Source organism: Apteryx rowi, unplaced genomic scaffold (assembly GCF_003343035.1).
Source record: "Apteryx rowi isolate R43461 unplaced genomic scaffold, aptRow1 scaffold_94, whole genome shotgun sequence".
In the NCBI taxonomy this organism is placed as follows: Eukaryota; Metazoa; Chordata; class Aves; order Apterygiformes; family Apterygidae; genus Apteryx; species Apteryx rowi.
Genome location: NW_020451249.1, coordinates 2,116,860 through 2,135,635, shown reverse-complemented (window position 1 = coordinate 2,135,635; position 18,776 = coordinate 2,116,860). Strand labels below are relative to the sequence as shown.

The 18,776-nt window shown below is 52.6% G+C and overlaps 1 protein-coding gene across 1 annotated transcript; it reads right to left on the bottom strand.

Annotated features, from left to right (window-relative positions):
• Positions 1-1,620: 1,620 nt before the first annotated feature.
• On the bottom strand, positions 1,621-18,208 carry ZNF469 (zinc finger protein 469). The gene is made up of 3 exons (XM_026092092.1): positions 14,915-18,208; positions 11,144-14,857; positions 1,621-11,068 (listed from the first exon to the last, which is right to left on the bottom strand). The coding sequence occupies exons 1-3, from the start codon at positions 18,129-18,131 to the stop codon at positions 4,965-4,967; spliced, it is 13,035 nt and encodes a 4,344-aa protein (XP_025947877.1). The 5' UTR covers positions 18,132-18,208; the 3' UTR covers positions 1,621-4,964.
• Between the last annotated feature and the right edge of the window lie 568 nt (positions 18,209-18,776).

Below are 18,776 nucleotides of genomic sequence, written 5' to 3'. Positions count from 1 at the left end.
AGGGAGCTGAGCGGCGCTGACGGATGGGGCGGATTTTCCTCCCGGCACGCGCCGGGGTGGGGGTCCTGCCGGGCCGCTCGCGCTGCGCAAGCCGTTTCGCTGTCAGAGGCCGCAGGAGGAGGGGGACGGGCGGGTTGAGAGCAGGCAGGAGACGATGGAAAGAAAGCAAGAAAGGATTAAAAAAAAAGAAGAAGACTGCCCGGCTCGCGCCTCTGCCAAGCCCCGGGAGCGGGCGCCCGGTGAGTTCGGCGAGCTCTGCCCATCCCAGACCTGACCCAAATTTGGAGATCACCCTGCGGACGCCAGCGGAGCRAGGGACCACCGATGGATGGGGCACGACGGGGCCGGAGAAGCATCCCCTCACCTGCCCGCAGCAAGGAGTCCTCGGTGGTCCCATGCCCTGCAGCTGAACCTGTCGCTCGCAGTGGGATAATTTTCCGGGTGCCTTGTCTGGAAATGAATCTGGAGGTGAAAGAAAAACACAGTCACAAACAGGCATGAAATACCCCTCTCTCCGGTAGGCTCGCAGCCCTCGTGAAATATAGTAGCGACAAAACATAAAAGTCCCATTTCCAACTCCATAATATTTCCTGCCAAAACATAGTAAAATGTGCTGCTTTAAATTTTCTGCAAAATTCTTTTGAGGTTATTTTTTTCCCTAAATTAAGCCATACTAATTATTTTCAGCCGCTTTATCTCCACTCTGCAACACACCAGGAGGGTGCAGGCGGCAAGCATTTTAAGCTTCCATAAACAAAAGAGTAGTTTGGAAAATAATTCTATCAATTAATCAAATTAATCCTGCAGTTTTAGTTACAAGCCCCAAGTGGCAAGGATTCTAGCCTGCGGTTATGAGCTATCTCTCATTGACAGCGCTTAAATGTTATGATTGCAACAGTAATTAAAGAATATAATATGCCCAGCTTTGTGTCAGCCTCCTACCTTCAGACCTCAGCGCTGGGCCTGCAGAGGTCATCTCGAGGACAAAGTGGTGATGCCCAAACTGTGCCACATCGGGTCCTTCCCTCCTGGACAAGATACCCGTGCCGCTTCCCTTCCTTGCTGCCTGCACACGAAATGTGGTCGGGCCCCTTTGTAGGAACCAAGCAAAATACTGGTGGTGTCTCCTGGCCTCCTCAGAGCCGTAAACTCAGCACGAGGCATAGGATGGCGGGACAAGTCCTGAAAAGACAAAATTAGCTCTCCAACTGGCTCGCAGGCCCTGGGACGCACGCGACTTGGTCATCTGTGCCTGGGTTCGGTGGCCGTTGCAGTGTCGCATTGTGTTGCATTGCATTGCACTGGGTTGTGTTGTGGTGCGTTGTGTGGTGTTGCATTGCATTGCGTTGCGTTGCATTGCATTGCGTTGCGTTGTGGTGTGTTGCGTTGTGTTGCTGTGCGGTGCATTGTGTTGCATTGCGTTGTGGTGTGTTGCATTGTGTTGTGTTGTGTTGCTGTGCGGTGCATTGTGTTGCATTGCGTTGTGGTGTGTTGCATTGTGTTGCTGTGCAGTGCATTGTGTTGCATTGTTGCTGTGCAGTGCATTGTTTTGCATTGCGTTGCAGTGTGTTGCTCTGCACTGCACTGCATTGCATTGCATTGCATTGCATTGTGTTGCATGGTGGTGCATTGCGTTGCATTGCATGGTGGTGCATTGCAACGTGGCCTAATGGTGCAGCTGATGCTCCTGGACAGCCGGTAGCACTTGGATCTCGTGCACCACTGCTGCCCCTTCTCCTTTACAAACAGCAACACAACCTGGTCGACCAGCTTCAACGACCTCAAACAGGACCGATGCCCGAACACGCCAGCTCCAAAGGGCCGTGCTCTCGCTGGCCAGAGGCTGCTGGAAATGCTCCTTTGGATCAGGGACCAGAACAGGCACTTCGGGCTCTGGAGCAACTCACCTGGAGATGCCGCGTGTTATTTTATACCAGCAGCTCCCACGGCTGTTCCCAGGTAGCGGGAAACCTCAGCAGCCCTGCAATTCTCCGAGGTCCAGCCGAAATCCGTGTCTGGGAACACAATCATCCTGATGAATGCGCTGGACTTCCTGCTGTACGGTGTCCATGCGGCACCTCGCTCTTGCCCTGGCAAAGCTGGTGCCTTTCTGGCTCGCCCCTGTCCTGGGCTACGATGGCCCCTTGAGCGACCGCTGGCCGGGCGGCGCGCGGGAGGTTTGGCCGCTGTGCCAGTGCCGCGTTGACGGCGGCGCGCTCCTCTGGCATGGCGCAATTCGGGAAGGTGGTGCTGGCTTGCAGCCCTCCGCCCGGCGCAGCTTCTGCCGTCGCTCGTCTCGCCTTCCCCTCGTGGGATCGGGGTTGAGCTCTTCACCCACCCCGGCTGAGACACCAGCCGCTCCTCTTCTCCCAGCGTCTTCCCAAGACAGCACGTGAAACGGAAGCGCAATCCGAATGTGCATCACAGCAGTATTTTGCCATGCGGTGCCAGTTAACCTGCGGCATTCGCTGCTTCAGGATGCAGCGGCGATGGTGAGCCTGCAAAGAGGAGACAGCAAAATCTGCAGCGAGGGTGGCTGGTGTGTCGAGCAACCGCCGCCGAGCTCCGCTTAGCTCCCAGAAACCCCCCCAGATGGTTAAACACTGCTTTGTTTAGCTTATCGCCCTTGCAGAGCTGGTGGGGACTAGAGCTGTCTGCCGTGATGCTGCGAGCTCGCCGGTCCCGGCGCCCCACAGCCGATTCCCGTGTGCTGGCGCCGGCATGGGGCGAGCGGCATGAGCCCGCGCGGGGAAGGAGTCCTGCGAAGGCCGGGCCATGCCGCAAGCTCGTATCCGGCACGGAGCCAGGCTCCGAGAGGCGAGGGGCAGCGGAGAGAGCGCCAAAACCCCAGTTACAGAGCCGTGCCTTTCCCTATGGGACGCAGGACGGTTTGGGCAATAACCTGACAGTAACAGAGCTGGCAGATGGAGCAGAAGTCCCGGAAAATGAGAAGAAATTTCTGCAAGCTAAATAAAAGCCGGACTTTTGGGCTGAGCATGCATCGGCAGCACGTGCGCGCACGGAGCGCGCGGCTCAGCGCAAGGCCGGCTGGGAAACACCTTAAAACGTGAAATGGAGCCAAAGATCCTGCTTCGGCTGGGTTTTGTTAGGACACAGGCACCAGATGGGGGGCACCAGGAGACACGTGGAGCGTCTTAGCTGGAGCAAAGCACCACAATTTTGCAAATTATTGCGATTTGGCGGCAGCGTCGCCTACGTCCTCCCGGGGCCGCATCAAATTGTTCCCAGGGCGGAAAAAATCACAGCGCGGCTCGAGCAAGYGCCCGGCGGGCGGCGGAGCCCTGCGCGGGGAGGCGAGAGGGAGACGAGGGCCCGGCGCCGGCGCGGGGCAACGCCGGCACAGACACAGCCCACAAACGTCACACAGACAGGGAATTTCTGTGAAAATATTGGAATATATTTGAAAAGATTAATCATGTATGATTTTACAGTACCACCCCATATTTTCATCTCATACTTTATTTAACAATATTAAAGAGGCACTTTAAAAGCACACATACAACATCATAAAAAGGCGTTTCCTGCTCTCTCTCTGCTTCTCTGACAAAATATCAAAATAAAAACTTTTGACATAACACATTGCACCCAAGGTAAATTACCTACAATATTTTTATACAATACAAAGAATTGTAAAGATACATATTAACAGAATAAAGCCTCTTTTTTTTCCCCCTTTTAAATCTAAAACAAAAAAAAAAAATTGCAGGACAGACGCAAAGTACTCTGACTGTTCATATCACATCAGTGCATTACTTCACCTCCTTGACTTGGGAGTATTTCAATAGTATTTAGTTATCTTCCATGTCCTCGTTTGCACCTGAGATTTCTTTCCGGTTCAAAAGTTCAGTTGTATAACATGCTTGTATAACGTGACGTAACCTTTCCAACACTATGGAGTACCAGCATACAGGATTTTCCTTAAAGTTTGATTTTCCTGCTTTGTTTTCTTTTACAGGTAACTGCTACTTCCTAACGGTTCCCTTTATTTTTCAATCAAGGAAGTCTGTATTCACATTACAAAATAAAAATAGCACCAGTAACTGCATAGTAAAAAGCGGATACCTATATAGCCACTAACTCAATACAGTAAGATAGTTTAGAAGTTATACCGTTGAGGGCACTCGGACAGTACCATTCTGGTGTGGTAAATTGGCACAGTTTTGTCATTGCGCAAACAAACAAACAAAAACAACAACAACAACAAAAAAACCTACAAAAAGAGTTTGTCACAAGTGTCAAGGTGCAGTTTGCTCGCGTTCTTGGCTTTCCTCCATTTACATCATCTACAGTGGTCAAAGAATGGCAGCAACGTCGGAAATGCTATAATAGCCCACGCAGCACGAAAGCTGGTTCATTATTCTCTTGACAATGTAGAAACAAATTCTTAGGGATGGCTGTCAAAATATGGGACACTCGATTCTTAATTTAATTTTTTTAATTGTATCATCTCTTAGGCCAGCTCCCAATTAAATGAATTGTACAGGATTATTTGTGCAAAATCTTCAAAAAAAATTTGCTTTCTACAGTGTACTGCACCTTATGAATAAGACGTCTACGGAATGAAGTTCATCTCTTCAAGTACTTTGTACAAAGATAACACAGACACAGTCTCAAAAGGGTCTGAGATTTGCAAGTATCCTTATAACCTCAGCACTTCTGCAATAAAGCAATTGCTCTTGACGATTCAGTCTGCCCAAAGCGATTACAATTTCAGTTCATGAAAATCATCAGCAACATCAAAGTTCTAGCATTTGCATGATAAATCAGGTGAATTAAAGTAGATTAGTAGACACAAAGCAAACTATTTCACAGAGGCTGCAGTGCAAGTTCATTTAAGCTAGACAGAAAAATCATGCTACACAAACGAATTTAATGCTTTGATAATTTTTTCCTTGCAAACCCCATGAAAGCAGCTGAGGATCACCATGAGTCACTTTCATAAATTACTCTGAAGTATCTCTTCTTAAAGGAATTTTAAAGCTAGTTAATTTTTGCCCAAAGAGTTGGCTTAGCAGATTGTTCTGGGATTCGGCGGTGCGGAAGCTGGCCGGCTCGGTGGGCTTCGCGCCCCGCGCGGCTCGCGGCCTGTGCAAGGAGCTGCGCAGGGAGGAGACCGGTCCCTTGGCCAGCACCTGGTGGAGGCTCTTCCCCAGAATGGCCTTTTTGCGCTTCACGTCCCCGTTGGCATGACGGATCTCCACCTTCTTCTGGTTGTAGGTGTCCAGGACCATCTTCTTCAGCTGGTTGCCGATTCCTGCCATTTTGGGTTTGGGAATCAGTCTGTTGCAGTGCGTTTCCCTCCTCCCAGGGGAGAGGGCTGAAGCTTCGGCGTTGGTCCAGTCGGCGCGTTTCAACTCGCCGGCACTCTCACTCCTGCCCGGACCCGGCGTCCGGGCTTTTTTCTTTTTCCCATCTCCCTCGATGTTCTCCCGGGAGCCGGAGCTGCCTCTGTGACTCAAGGACTTGTGCTCTTTTCGCTTCTTTGGGTGAAGCTTGCCCGGCACGCTCAGAGCCGGCTTGTCCGTGGCTTTGCTCGGCTCCACGTGCCCGTGTCTCACGGCGTTGCTGGCCGCCTCACTTTTGAGTTGGTGGCTGGTGGATTTGCCTTGGTTGGCGCCTTGTTCCTTGCCGCTGGTGTTAGCGCTGCTCTCCTTGGCACAGGCGCCCGTCTCAGGCACAGCTTTTTCCTTCAGCGAGCCGGGTTTTGGACCCTCCTCGGCACTCCTCCCGGGGCTGGCTGCGTTGGAAGCAGCGTCGCTGCTGGCCGGGCTACTTGCGGTTTTCCTCTGCGGGGCCGACTCTTTGGCAGCCTTGTTCAGCACAGGCGATGTCATCTTGTCCTTCAGGGACAGGGGGTGGTGGGCAGCCTCGGAAGAACCGGTCGTAGATGCTCCTTCCCAAGAAGGGGCATCGTTTGCACTGGGGTTGCTCCACAGTGTTTTGTTGGTCTCTTTGGCCTGAGGAGCCTCTGCCCTTGGTGAAGGAAGCTCCGGGACCTTCTTGGCAAGTTGGAGAAATGGGACCTCATTCACAGGGTTGGTGGCTGCATTGGAATTTTCCAGGACACCTGCTATGTATTCATCTTTGTTGCCTAAGTTTGTTTTTTTATGGGCATTGGCATTGCCACGTTTCTCAGTAAGATGTGAAGAAGACAGTTTTTCATCTGCTACCTGGTTACAGGCTAACCCAGCAAGGTCAATATGAAACTCGGGTGAGTCCAAGAAAGGAAGTGGTTTCCCATCAAAAGCTCCTTTCTCCAGTTCCTCAATGGATAGGGTAGTGATATGGCTGAGCTCTGGATTGCTTGTGGCAGCCTGTGGCAAAGACGGGGAGAGGCAGGGCGGTGGAGGCAGGGTATCAAACTGAGATTTCTCCATCTCTGCAAGGAGGTCAGAGAAGTCACCCACCAGGTCTTCTGTTTTCACAGAGGTTTGGGGTAGAGGTGCTCCTGGCTCACTAGCTGCTATAGGGAAAGACTCACTAGGAGCCTGCAGGCTGGGAGTTGCAACCTCTGTCAGCTGCAGGTCACTAGCATGGTCCAGGTGCACAGGTGAGCTCTGCGGGAGTGAGCTGCCATGGTGAACAACCTTTCTTTTCTTGTTTGGTGGCATGCCCTCTTGGAGGGAGCCTTCATCTTTAACCTTCTCCCTGCCCTCTCTGGAGGCAATGCCAGGCCTCATGACCCCTCTGAATTTGAAGGTCTTGTTGCTTCCTGCAAGGTGCTTCTCCATGTGCCGGTCGTACTGCTCTTTCTTGGAGAACGTGTAGTTGCACATGCTACATATGAAGGACTTTTTGATAACGTGCATGACGTCTGCACAGAGCTCACATGCATACAGTGTGGTGTGCTTGATCTCTTGCTCCTCCAGTATCCCATGCTCCTGGCTGAGGTGGTTTCGAAGCTCTTTGGTCTCCTGATAGAACATCGGACACTTGTGGCACAAGTAAATCTTCTGCAAACTGTGCACTACTAAGTGCCGCTGGAGCTTGAAGGGTTTGGGAAACTGTTTCCCGCAGTGATGACAGTCCCTGGAAGGATCCTTGCAGTCTGGATGCATGGGGACAGTTTTGGGGGAGCTTTCACTTTTTGCCATATGGTCTGGAGATGGACTGGCACATGCTTTGGAAGAGCTGGGTGCGGATGGCTTGACCTTGATGTTGCTTTCCAAGGGGTCTTTCATCGCCGTGGCCTCTTGCTCAAGGGGCAGCTCTTTGGGGCTCTTGCTGTCTCTGCTAACCGGATGCTTGTTGCTGGAGTCAGCRTGCCTGGAAGACTTGCTGGGTCTCCGATACATGATGGTGTTGAGGAAGTGGGTGACAGCGGCGCTGTCCTCACCAAAGCAGGCAGGCAGGCCCATCACGGACTTCTGTGCTTGCCCTTTCCGAGCAAACTGGGTGGCGTGTTCTCGGAGGTGCTCGTTGTACATCCAGACGTCGGAAATCTCCTTCAGGCACATCCCACAAGCCCACAGGCCAGCTTTGTTTTTGGCATGCTTCTCTTTCAAATGGTCCCTTAGCTGCTCCCGAGAGCTGAATTTGCGCTGGACACACATGTAGCAGGTAGGAGGAGGGGAAGGGTTATGGGTGAGCTTGTGGAAGTCCAGTTCCCCTAACGTGAGGAACCACTGGAAGCACACTTTGCATTTATATTGCTTGTCTTTGGTCTTGATGTTTACGTCACTGCGGTTTTTCCCCAGCTTCCCTTCTTCTAGCCTATTTCTGCTGTGTTTGCTATGCTGGCCTGGTTTCTGCTTGAAACTCACAGTATTTTCATCAGTATGGCCAGGAAGATCTTCGCAAGGGCCGAAGAAACACATGTCTCTCATTTTTAGCTTTGCATTCAGCATCTCAATGTCAATTGTATGAAATTCAGGAGAGTCTGAATCTTCGCTAACCTTGCCATCATAGGGCTCCTCTGCCAGGTCGGGAGGTTCTGAACTTGTTTCTCCTAGCGAGTGTTCATTCTCAAGGCCCATCGGAGGCTCAAACATTTCCTCAGCAGAGATGCTTTCTCCCTCCTTCTCCAGACAGCCCCAAAGGTTCAAGTTGGGGACATTTTCCACTTGGCTGTTTTGGCACAAGAAGGTTAGCACGTTGTTATCTGCCAGGTCAATGACCTCCTTCTCTTGGTTGATCTTCTCACAGTCTGACCTCAGCGCAGTATTTTTAGATCCACTGGGAACAGCATCTCCGCTCTTTGCCTTACTGCTGTGACACATGTTTAGCATTAAGGCATCGTCGATAGAAATGGTTTCATATTCACAAGGATCCTCCCTAGTGACACAGAAAGAGCTGGTTTCACTGAGGTCAGAAGCTAATCGGATAGTAAAGAGGTCGATGGCACCCGCTGGCCGGATGTTTACCTCGGTGACAGGCTTGGGTTTCTTGGTGCGCTTCCCATACACCCGTGTGCACTTCCTCCGGATGAACTGGTCATCCCGCGGAAACAGCTGGGAGAATGTGGAGTCATCATCAAACAAGCTCTGGAGGTCTGAGGCAGCTGCACCGTCCATGCAGTGCTCTTTACTCTGCTGCAAGTCTCCCTTCACCCAGCGCTTAGGCTCTCCGGAGGGAGAGCTGGCATCAGAAGTGTTTTGCAGTGTGCTTTGCACAGGATCCTTTTGGATGGTTTCTGAATCATGCTTTTCCAGCGGCCGGTCCTGTTTGCCAGAACCTGTGGGACCCTGTGGGGCACTGCTCTGATTCCCAGCCTGGCTGTTTCCCGCAGAACTGTCTTTTGTCTCAATATTCATTTCATCTGTGCCATCACCATGAAGATGCCATTCTTTGCCTACCTTGCCCAATCCCTTCTCCACTTGCTTTGCAAACCCACCAACCCATTTCTTGCAAGCCTCTGTGTTTTCCACTCGACTTGGATCTTCCACCTCTGTAGAACAGGCAACTGTGCCCTTTATTGACTCCTTCCTGACCATTTCCTTTGAAGACTCCATCCTATTGCCCGGGTCCTGTGAGTGCTCAACTGCACAAGGGCACTGTTTTGCTTTTTGAGAGTGCTGGGATGAGTTGGGCTGATTCTGTTCCTCTGTTGAGATGCAGCTGCCTGGCTCATGCAAGCCCTCAATCATATTGGACAGATTGGAGCTGACACTGCTGAGGACAGCAGGGGAAGGATCCGAATTCACATTATTCTCCAGTTCAGATGGACCATCGGGCTCATTTCTGTTGGGAAATACCTTTGCTTTCCTTCGTCTCACTTTCCTGTTTAGCTGTTTTTCAGAATTGCTGTTTACTCCTCCAGGATCTTTGCTTTGGTTCCTTCTGCCCTTTTCTCCCTTCCCAGCTTGCTTTTCAGGATCCAGCTTTTCAGCCATTGCCTCACCTGCTCCCCTTGTCTCCGAGCGCTGATACTTTGCCTTCATCTCTCTGTTCAGAATACCTGTGCGATGAAGCTCCTGGGACATCTCAAAGGATATAACACTGAGGTCACTGAGTACTCTGCTGACCACTTCTTGCATCTGTGCATTGGGTTCTTTCTCCAGGCCTGTGCATATTTTCTTGGGAACGTACTCAACAGTGGTGGTTGGCATTTGTGAGCTGCAGGTTTTCTCTTTGACAGACGTCTTTAGGGTCCTCCTAGAGACCTTTCTGGCTGCTTTTGATGCTTTGTCTACTGGAATAAAATCGGACCTAGGAGTCTTGCTTGCCTGTGATACGCCACTACTCTTTACCTGATGCTTGACAGCTTTATGTCTGGTCAGGCCAGGCTTGGACCGGAAAGAGGCTGAGCAAATATCACAGGTGACCTGGAGCCCATTTGGCTTCTTTTCTTTTAGAAGTTTATTTTGGGAAGTCTTTGGAAGACTAGTAAACGTGTTGTCCTCTCCTTGGTCCGTGTTATTTAACACACAACTCCCAGCTTCTCCACCACGCTCAGCCCCACGGATTTTGGGTTTCTCTCCTTTTAAATTCTTTCCCCCATTCTCTGTAGTTTTGGAAGGATCACCAGATCTCACCTCTGCTGCCTCTGAAAAAGGGTGAGCATTTAGTTTAGCAGGACCAAGGTCTGCAATCCTTTTAGGACTGCTACTGACAGCAGGTGGTATCTGCTGAACAACAGAATCATTGGACAAAGCCTCTGGTTCACTTTGATGTTTACTTTCATCTTGAGAGCAGTTCTCAAGCTCTTTCTGATTTAAGTTTACCTCTCTTTCTCTAATCAGCAGAAGATCTGCCGTGGGCTGGGTTGAGTAACCTTGGGTTTCTGGAGGAACGGACTGGGAATTAATAATCGTATCTGTGATGGTGCATGCTTTGTTTTCTTTAAAATGAGAATCTGATAGCACAGCACAGGGGCTTTCTGGTACCTCTTTCCCAACATCCTTTTGGTTGAAAGGTGGCAAGCAGGGAAGTGAGCAGTCCTTCACATGCAGTTTCTGGGGGCCTTCGATCTCCAAAGCAGGGCCCATCAGATCATCAGCACACAGAGAAGCACGGGGTCTTGCCCGTCCTTCTCTTTCAGGCGGTCCGTAGTTACTCAGGACACCTTCGGGAAGGTGATGGTGACTGCTTCCCCTTGCCTCCAATGGTGCAGGAATGCTGGCACCACAGGGATGCAGGGCAAGAGGAAAGGCGGGTGTTCTTCTCCACTTCACTTGCTCTAATGGGCTCGGGGTGGGATGGCAAATCTGACTACTGTCGGCATTGGGAGGGCAGCTCTTCGTGATAAATGAACTCGACGAAGTCTCTGCACTAAGCAAGGAGGCACTATATTTATTGTCCTCTGATAACTGAGTGCTGAAGCTGGGGAACTCTCCTCCTTCAGTACCGTTGCTTTGCAAGCATTTAGGATGAGACAAGTTTGTTTGCAAGGGCAGGCTGGCCAGAGAATCGCTTGTGTAGTGACAGCCATTGAGGGACTTTTTCTTGCTATTTCCTTCTTCGGGTACCTTAGCATTTACTGTGCAGGCTTTTGTGTCCTGCAACAAATGATGATCCTGGTGGAGATCATCTGAGGGATTCAATGGGCTGGCAGGACTCACAGAGGCGCTGCACAGGGGCTGTGTCCCATGCCCTACTTGATTTCTGCCTGGTCCTATCCGTTTGTTTTTTATGGAGCCTAATGACTGTACATCTGGGTTAGATCCCTCACACCAGGATCTACATTCAGCCTCATTTGTTTCCAGCCTCTCTGCTGCTGCACTGCCCAACGTTTCTTTCTCAAGTGAACTATGGCTTAAAAGGGATTGCTCATGTTTTTTAAATGCCAAGGTCGCTTTGTTTTTATCTTGCTCCTGCTCTTCCACAAGCTGATCAGCTTTCTTTCCCTGCCCTGGCAATGGGGTCGCCCCTGTGCTGTGAAGTGGTGAGAGGTCATTATGCTCTTGGGAAACACCATCTGCACARATATTAATGTCATTCTGCTCTGCATGTTCATTTGCTAAGTGCTGCAGCTCTGTTACATTATTCTGCAGCTCCAGGTTCACAAATGTGGTTTGTTTTGCACTGTAAGAGTCCATTTCACTGAATGATTCCAGCTGCTCACGTGCACCTGAGAAGACTGCAGCCTCTTTGGATGGGGTAGCTATGCTCTCTGCCTCACCTCCAATGGGGACATTCCCCTCCCCTTGGGCAGGGCAGCATGTCCGATTTTCACTTTCCAAGTTGCCGCTGCTCTCCTCTTTCTGCTCCGGCTGGACCCTGGCACTGGGAGCGGGGTGGTTGGGAGCAAGAAGCATGGGGAAGCATGGCATCAACAGCTCGTCTTCGTTGTTCTTCACAGTCCGGGCAACGAAGAGCTGGAGCTGCTGCAGCGGGTTTGCAGCAGTCTCCTGGGAAGCCAGCCTCTTCTGGGAACCACAGTCACTCTCCTTGGGCAGACTCAGCATATCAAGCAACAACACTTTTCGCTTGCTGGCTTTGTCACTGGTCCCAGGGGTTTGGTAGGCTGCAGTGCTCTTGCTCTCCTCCGTTTCTTCCAGTAACACAGACCCACTGCTATCCCCTTTGAAGTGCACTGTGCTTTTCACCATTCTGGGTGACTCGGACTTGCTTAAAGGTCTTTCTTCTGTATCTGGGACCTCTCTGATGCGAGACGAAAAGGCGAGATCCAAGGCTGGGGCCGGACCCTGCTGAAAGCCAAATTCAGGTTTAAGGGTTGGAAGATGTGTATCAAATTTTTCCAGCTCTGCAGAATCATCAAAGCTTTTATCTATTTTTCCTGCTCCAGGGAAGCTCTCAGCACCATGCTTACATGGCAGGGAGGGTAGAATATCTTCTTTGTTTGGTTCAGCTGTCTCTAGAGTCTTAGGGAACAAGGGGTCAGCGACAACAAGAGGGGTTTTTATCATATGGTCTGTGTAGACTGGAGCCTCTATTTTGTCTGGCATACACGAGTCAGGTAGACCCTGAGAGGAAGACTCCTTTTCCCTCTTTCTGGAGTCACTTTCCTTGGCAGTTTCAGCTCCCTGGAACTGATCACCGGCATCTTTGGAGCAGAAATGGTCCACGGAGAGTGAGTCTTYGGGGCCTGGTGTGCACATCCCTGCTTCCAGCGAGCTGAACTCCACGGGGCAGGGCCAGGGCTCTCTGGGTCTCTCATAGTTGCCGTGTACATTGGCAACACCCGGCTTCTCACTCCCCAACCTTTCGCCGACACAGACTTTCGTGGCTAGAAGGCTTGTACTCCCAAGGTCATCTGCCAAAAACAGTCCTTTTTCATGACCAGCCTCTTGATCAACAGGCAGAGGTGGAAATTGCTCGGCTGCCTGTTCTCGCAGCTGTGTGGCAATGTGTGGCTCAGGTTTCTGTAGAGCGACAGATGCCTCATTACTCATTTTGCCAGTCTGCAGCTGACTTTCCAGTTCTGTAACTAATCGCTTGATCTCCAGTTCATCATCTGATATATTGTTCATAAAAGTTACGTTATAATCTGTTATTCTGTCTGACAGCGGCAAAGACAGTTGGTTGGGAGGGACAGGTCCTTCATCAGGGAATTTCTTGGCTAATGGCTTTTCCGCTGAAAGGTTGTGGAACTGAGTCATGTCTTCTGGCAACATCGGAGCCACCTCCTCCATGAGGGTCCAGTCTTTCTCCTGCATAAACGGCGGATACGGCTGCTCAAATGGCAGTGGCTTGCTGGGTGGATTGCCAGGGCAGGCAAATGTTGCCACATAACTGTCCTTGCTTGCAGAAACACTTTCGTATAACGGCGGATCGAACTCAGTTACAGGAAGTTCTCCAAATATCGAAGAGGAATCGAAGCTGAGAGGGGAGGAGACCTTGGCCTGTGGATTTTCTGCTGCGTAGGGGGAGATACTGGCGTGCTTCTGCTCAAAGGAACCGGTATTAATGTCATCCCGGCATAAGTACATATCATCAGTGTGTGAGGAACCCAAGGCTGGGGGCTTTGGGAAGAGATTGGACTCATAGTGACCGGGCAGGCCTTTGTGATCGAAAAACGTGTTCTCACTGTTCACGTACGGATCGGGCACTTTGCCAGCAAGCATCATCCCAACAGCATCCCCCCCGTACGGGGCAACAGGAGCAGAATAGTCCTTCCGACTGTCACAGAGCCCATGTTCCTTCAAGTATTTGATGCCAGCTTCTGAGTAGGCAGCACTCGCATTGCCAGGACTAGCTTCGTCACTGACATGGGATGGAGCAATTAGCTCTTCTGCAGGGTACTTCAAAGCATCGTCAGTGTAAGGGGGAAACTGATGCCTGTGGCTGACCACTGCCAACTCAGGTGACTCCTGAGCCTCCAAAATAGTTTTTCCTGTCTCACCTGCATGGCTTGCTGCTCCTTTGGGCTCTTCTACATCCTCCTTACAGGAGGGTCTAATGGGACTCCTACCAAACGYGTCTGTGCTGGGGTGCTGCTTCTCGTGGGCCTGTGGTAGGTGCTCCTCCTTTGTATAGTCTGTCAGAGGAACATCTGATTTAGTACTTGGATGTGTCCTGGAGCCTGCTAGCAAAAATTTGGCTGAGCCAAACCGTCTGGTTCCTCTTGAAAAGTCCTCTTTGCTTTTATGGCTCTTTTTTGGGCTCCTGTCCTCAGGAAGGCAGAGTGGAGTCCTTGGTGTGTGCTCTAAGCTATCCGAGTGCCTTCTTGTCTGCACGCTTCCCTTCTCACTGTCTGAATCAGCCCGTTCAGTGCAGGGGGGGCTGGGGCCAGTTTCGCTGGACATGCTAACGCTGTGATTGCTGCCAGTAGATGACTGGCTGCTCCGTCTTCGGGCTCTGGTTGCACAATCCTCTTTCTTGGTGGCCTCCTTACTTGGAAACCTCCTGTGGTCCTGAGTCGCTCTTTTCTGACTCTCTCTTTTTCTGCTGTAGCTCCAGGCCGGATCTTTCTCTTTGGCTCTTTCACTTCTTCCAGGGCGTTTCTTGCTAAAGTTGTATTTGGACCTCCCAATAAATCCTGCTCCTTGCCTTTTCCTCCCATGGAGTTTGGTGCACTCTGCCCCTTCGTCATCTGAGTCTGAAATGTAGTCATACTCCTGAAACTTACCCTCCTTGGCAGCTGGCATCAGCCTCTCGGTGACCAAGGAGAACTGCATGTGCTTGTTGCTCTTCACGTGCAGCTTGTGGAACTTGTTCTTCTGCTGCACAATTTTGTGAATGAGCTCCTTGCTCCACGTCCCGCTTCGTGGCTTCCGCTTCTTTATGTCCTTCATGGAGAACCGGGACGGCTTGGAGCTCTTGGTGGCAACACCCGGACCAACCTCGCTTTTTGCGTGAGTCTCTTGGCTGACCTTTCTGGGYGGCTTTTGGTTTGTGGCAGACTTGGTTACGGCTGCCGGTGGAATGCAGCCGCTGCTGTTCTTTCTCCCCATCCTCAGCCTGGCTGACTTGTCAGGTCCCCCTTCCCCAGCTGCTGCCTGACCTGGAGATTTGCTCCGAGATGCCTGCAGTGTGCAGGGCTTCTCCTGCCGCTCAGCCTCATGGCCCGCCAACCTCCGGCCCGCTCTCCCCTTATGAACGTGCTGCCTTTCTGCTCTCCTCTTAGCCTGCTCCCCTCTAGGACGGCTGTCTTCATAATAATAGCTGGCTTTTGGCTGGCTTGCTGGCTTCTCCTCGGTTCCTGCGTGCTTCGGTTTGTTCTCAGAGGCTTCCTTGGTCTTGTGAGAAAGCCCATTGCCAGCAGCCTTCACGGACGTAAGCTCCTCGTCAGCAAACACATCTATAAAGCTGCTGTCAATCTCTGGATTATCTGACTGGTACTCCAGGCCGTTCAGGGCTTCTGTGATCAAACTGTCCAGCTTGGCGTCATCTATTTCCAAGTCAGATGCAGTAAGCGGCAAGGAGTTTGTGGTTAGGCCATTGAAGAGGTTGCCCTTCAGAGCATCTTCTTTGACATCGCTCTTGCTTTCCCCCTCTAGCAGGAAATCGTCATTCTTGTTTAGAGCCAGCAGATGCGCCTGGGGGTCAGGAGAAAGTGCCAGTTGGGGCCCAGCATGGGAGTGCTTTGCAGATTCCGGAGGGAGCGGTTTCCTGCACTCCGCTGCCCGGGGACCATCTTTCGCCTCACGCTGGAAAGCGGTATGTGAGCCGCAGAACTGCCGGTGCTCCAGGAAGGAGGAGAGGTTACTGTAGTTCTGGTCACACTGCTTACAGGTCAGGAGCACGTCCAGTTGGTCCAGGCTGGCGCTGCTGAGGGAGTTGGCCAGCAGGTGATGGGAGGAATAAGGTGGAGGAGGTTGCTCCCCTTCGAGACCATCAAGGCATCCTTTGGCCAACTCCATGCTGGGCTTGTGAAATGGACTCTCCGGGGTGCATTTGAGGAGAGTGTCATCCTTCAGGGCATCAGGAGGAAAGTGGAAGGACTTGACAGAGTCTGATGGGTGGTAATGAAGCGAGCCTGAACTCAGTACATCAGAGGAGTGGAAGGTTTTGTTGCTGTCCTTGGGATGACAGGGGTGATGGAAGAAGGGAGAAGGGGTAAGTGCTCCAGACATCTGGCTGTCTTCAAAGCTGGGGTTGAGTGGGCTGCTTGACATGGGGGAGAGAGATGAGCAGGTGCTGCTGCAGGTGGGGTTTGGGACAGGGGAAGGCAGCGGAGACTCGCAAGGCGAGGCAGCCACCAAGGCTGATGGTGGCAAGACCAACGCTGAGCTGGATGAGTTCCTGGAGGGAGGAGGAGGAGGTCCTGCTTGGCCCATGCTGTAGAAGAGTGCTTTGCTTCTTGAATCACAGGCAGGAGACCCTGGGTCCTTTCCACTTTCGAAAGAGAAAGCACTTGTCGAATTGCAGCTCTGCCGGCTGGGGTCACCCCTCTGGGCCCCAAGGCCCTCTCCAGACAAAAGCTTTTTGCTGTGGTACCCAGGAGAGTTACTTAACGGGGTGCCTTTCTGGCCCTTCACGCCCCCTTGCCACTCTGACGTGCCAAGGGAGAAAGCGAGCTTCTGGCTGGTGATTTGTCTCGACAACTCTATCCTGTTTTGACCAGGCATTGCAGAAGTGAGGTGCATTTGCTGCCAAGGCATCCTGGCATTTTTCTGCCTGTGCTGCCTCTGCTCGGGGCCAGACTGGCACTCAAATGAGAACTGGTTTCCAACAGGGTTTGAATAAGGTGCTGAATTCTGGTCCATGGGAGAAAACGCCTTAGTGGCACCCTCCCAAGCTTGCACAAGCCTGGGGTGGGTTGGTGTTGTAGTGGGAATGCTTGTCTCGAAAGGCACGGATCCTGTGCTTACGCTGCCTGCTGGGGAACCGCAATAGACTTTGTTCTGAAAGTGCACTTGGGAGAGAGAGTTCGGTGGCATATTCCTTCTAAGAGAGCTACTCTGGATCAGTAGCCGTGGGCTAGGGACATTGTCTTTTGATGAGGCTTGCCTCTTACTGACTGGCTTTGGCATGCTAGGAGAGTGTAAACTAGACGGAAAAACAGCTTGGTTTTCTTGGAAAGTGCTTGGATTTTGGTCGATAGCACCAGACGACGAGAGAGCACCATTGAGATCAGCAGAATGCTCGCTCCTGCTCTTGTAGCACGGCAGAGGGCCATGGTGGGGGACTGCCGGTGGCTGCGGGGGCAGGAATGGGGCCGGCTGCGAGGGCAGGCCGTACAGCCGGCCCTCGGGGGACACGCTCTCATAGGAGCCGTTGCTCAGCGTCTCGTCTTGCCACTCTCGGGAGGAAGAATGGAAGCCGAAAGCAGCGTGAGTCACCTGGCTGGCTGCAAGGGGAACATCCACGTACTCTTGGCTACCAGCATCGTTGTGGTAGGGCTCTTTCACCGCGTCGTGCAGCAGCTGAAAAGGGTACTGGAACGGCAAGGACCCCAGGCCGTGGGCGCTGGGTTTGCTGCCCTCGGGAAAAGAGCTCGGCTTCTGCACCGAGACCCCATAGTTAGCACCTGGAAAGTTCTTCTCTGGAGAAGGCCAAGAATTAGTCCCGTTTGCCTGAAACTCTAAATAATGTAGCTGCCCATTGGTGCCGGGGCTCTTGAGGGGAATGCCTGCTGGGGACTGTCCTTTGACGCCGTGGTTCTGGCGCGCGCTTGCTGCTGGCTGTGAGGTATAGTTGGTGGAGGTAAGGCTGGCAGGGGCCTCCGGGAAGCATCGGTTGAAGCTGAGGTCTTCCTGCTGCAGCTCGGCCTCTCTCTCGGGGATGCTGGGCACGTGGAACCGGTAGCTCCCGGAGATGGGCCCGCAGCTGACTTCTGGCTTCTTCGGAGGGGTGACCTTCTGCTGGGGGTAGGCGATGCCGATGGTGGGGTTTGACCGGGCATTGGTGATGCTGAGCCTGTAGAGCTGGTGGTGGCTCCGCTCCCCTTTCCCCGACCGCCTGGTCTTCTCCCGGGCTCGACTCTTCCCGGTGGGGGACTGCGGGCTCCCCTTGAGGGTGCTCCAGGCGCTGTCGCTGGCAAACTTGGGCTTGTTGTGGAGGGACTTGAAGTCGATCTTCCCGACTTGCTGCGGCCTGATCACAGCCTCCCTCTGGCTGTGGGGCTCCTTGTCTTTGGCGCTGGGGAAGGGGGACGTGCCCTCGCTGCCACTGTGCGAGCACGGCTCCAAGCCCTCGGGCAAGCCGCCGGTGAACGGCCTCCCATCCTTCTCGCCGTAGCGCTCAAAGCCAAAGTCTTTCTCTTGGTCTTTGGCGCTGGCCTCAGTATCGCTGATGGCATAAACATGCTGGGTCTCTCCAGTCATGATACCGAGGGACAGGACTAGAAAGCTCCGGTCTCCCTTCGTGCTGTGAGGTTATGTCCTTCCGTCATGGGCATGGTCCTCGGTCACGGGCAACCAGGATGCGGCTGGGTTAGAAGGGCAGCAGCACCCTGCTCCCGCTGCCATCCCGGGCGCTGGGCAGGGCCGGCTGGCCGGCAGCAGCGGGGACTCGCCTCATCCTTTCAGCCGAGACCTGCGACGGAGAAGGAAAAAGGAAAAAAAAAAAAAAACGGGCTGTGAGCCAGGGCGGGTGGAAACCAGGGGTCCTCGCTGCACCCCACGGGCGCTCGGGGCCGCATGCAGAGCGCGTTCCCCAGCTCTCCTCCCGCAGGGGCTGGGGGCGGTTTGGCTTCGCGCCGCGGCGGAGAGGGGCAGCGGGGAGGAGGAGAGACCCCCCGCGACGGCCCCCACGGGCCAGGAGCCCTCCAGCTTTTGGCGCTTCGAAGGCTGCTCGGAGCATTTCACCTTTGGCAAAACTTGCTGAGGGAGGCACTTTTTCCTCCCTGGGAAGCTATTTCTGGGTACTTATTAGCAACATAAGCAGAAAAAGATGACAGAAGAGCTCCACCTACGGATTACTGGGAATGACTGTCAGGACAGGCTCCGAGAGGTGTCCTGGGAGGACTC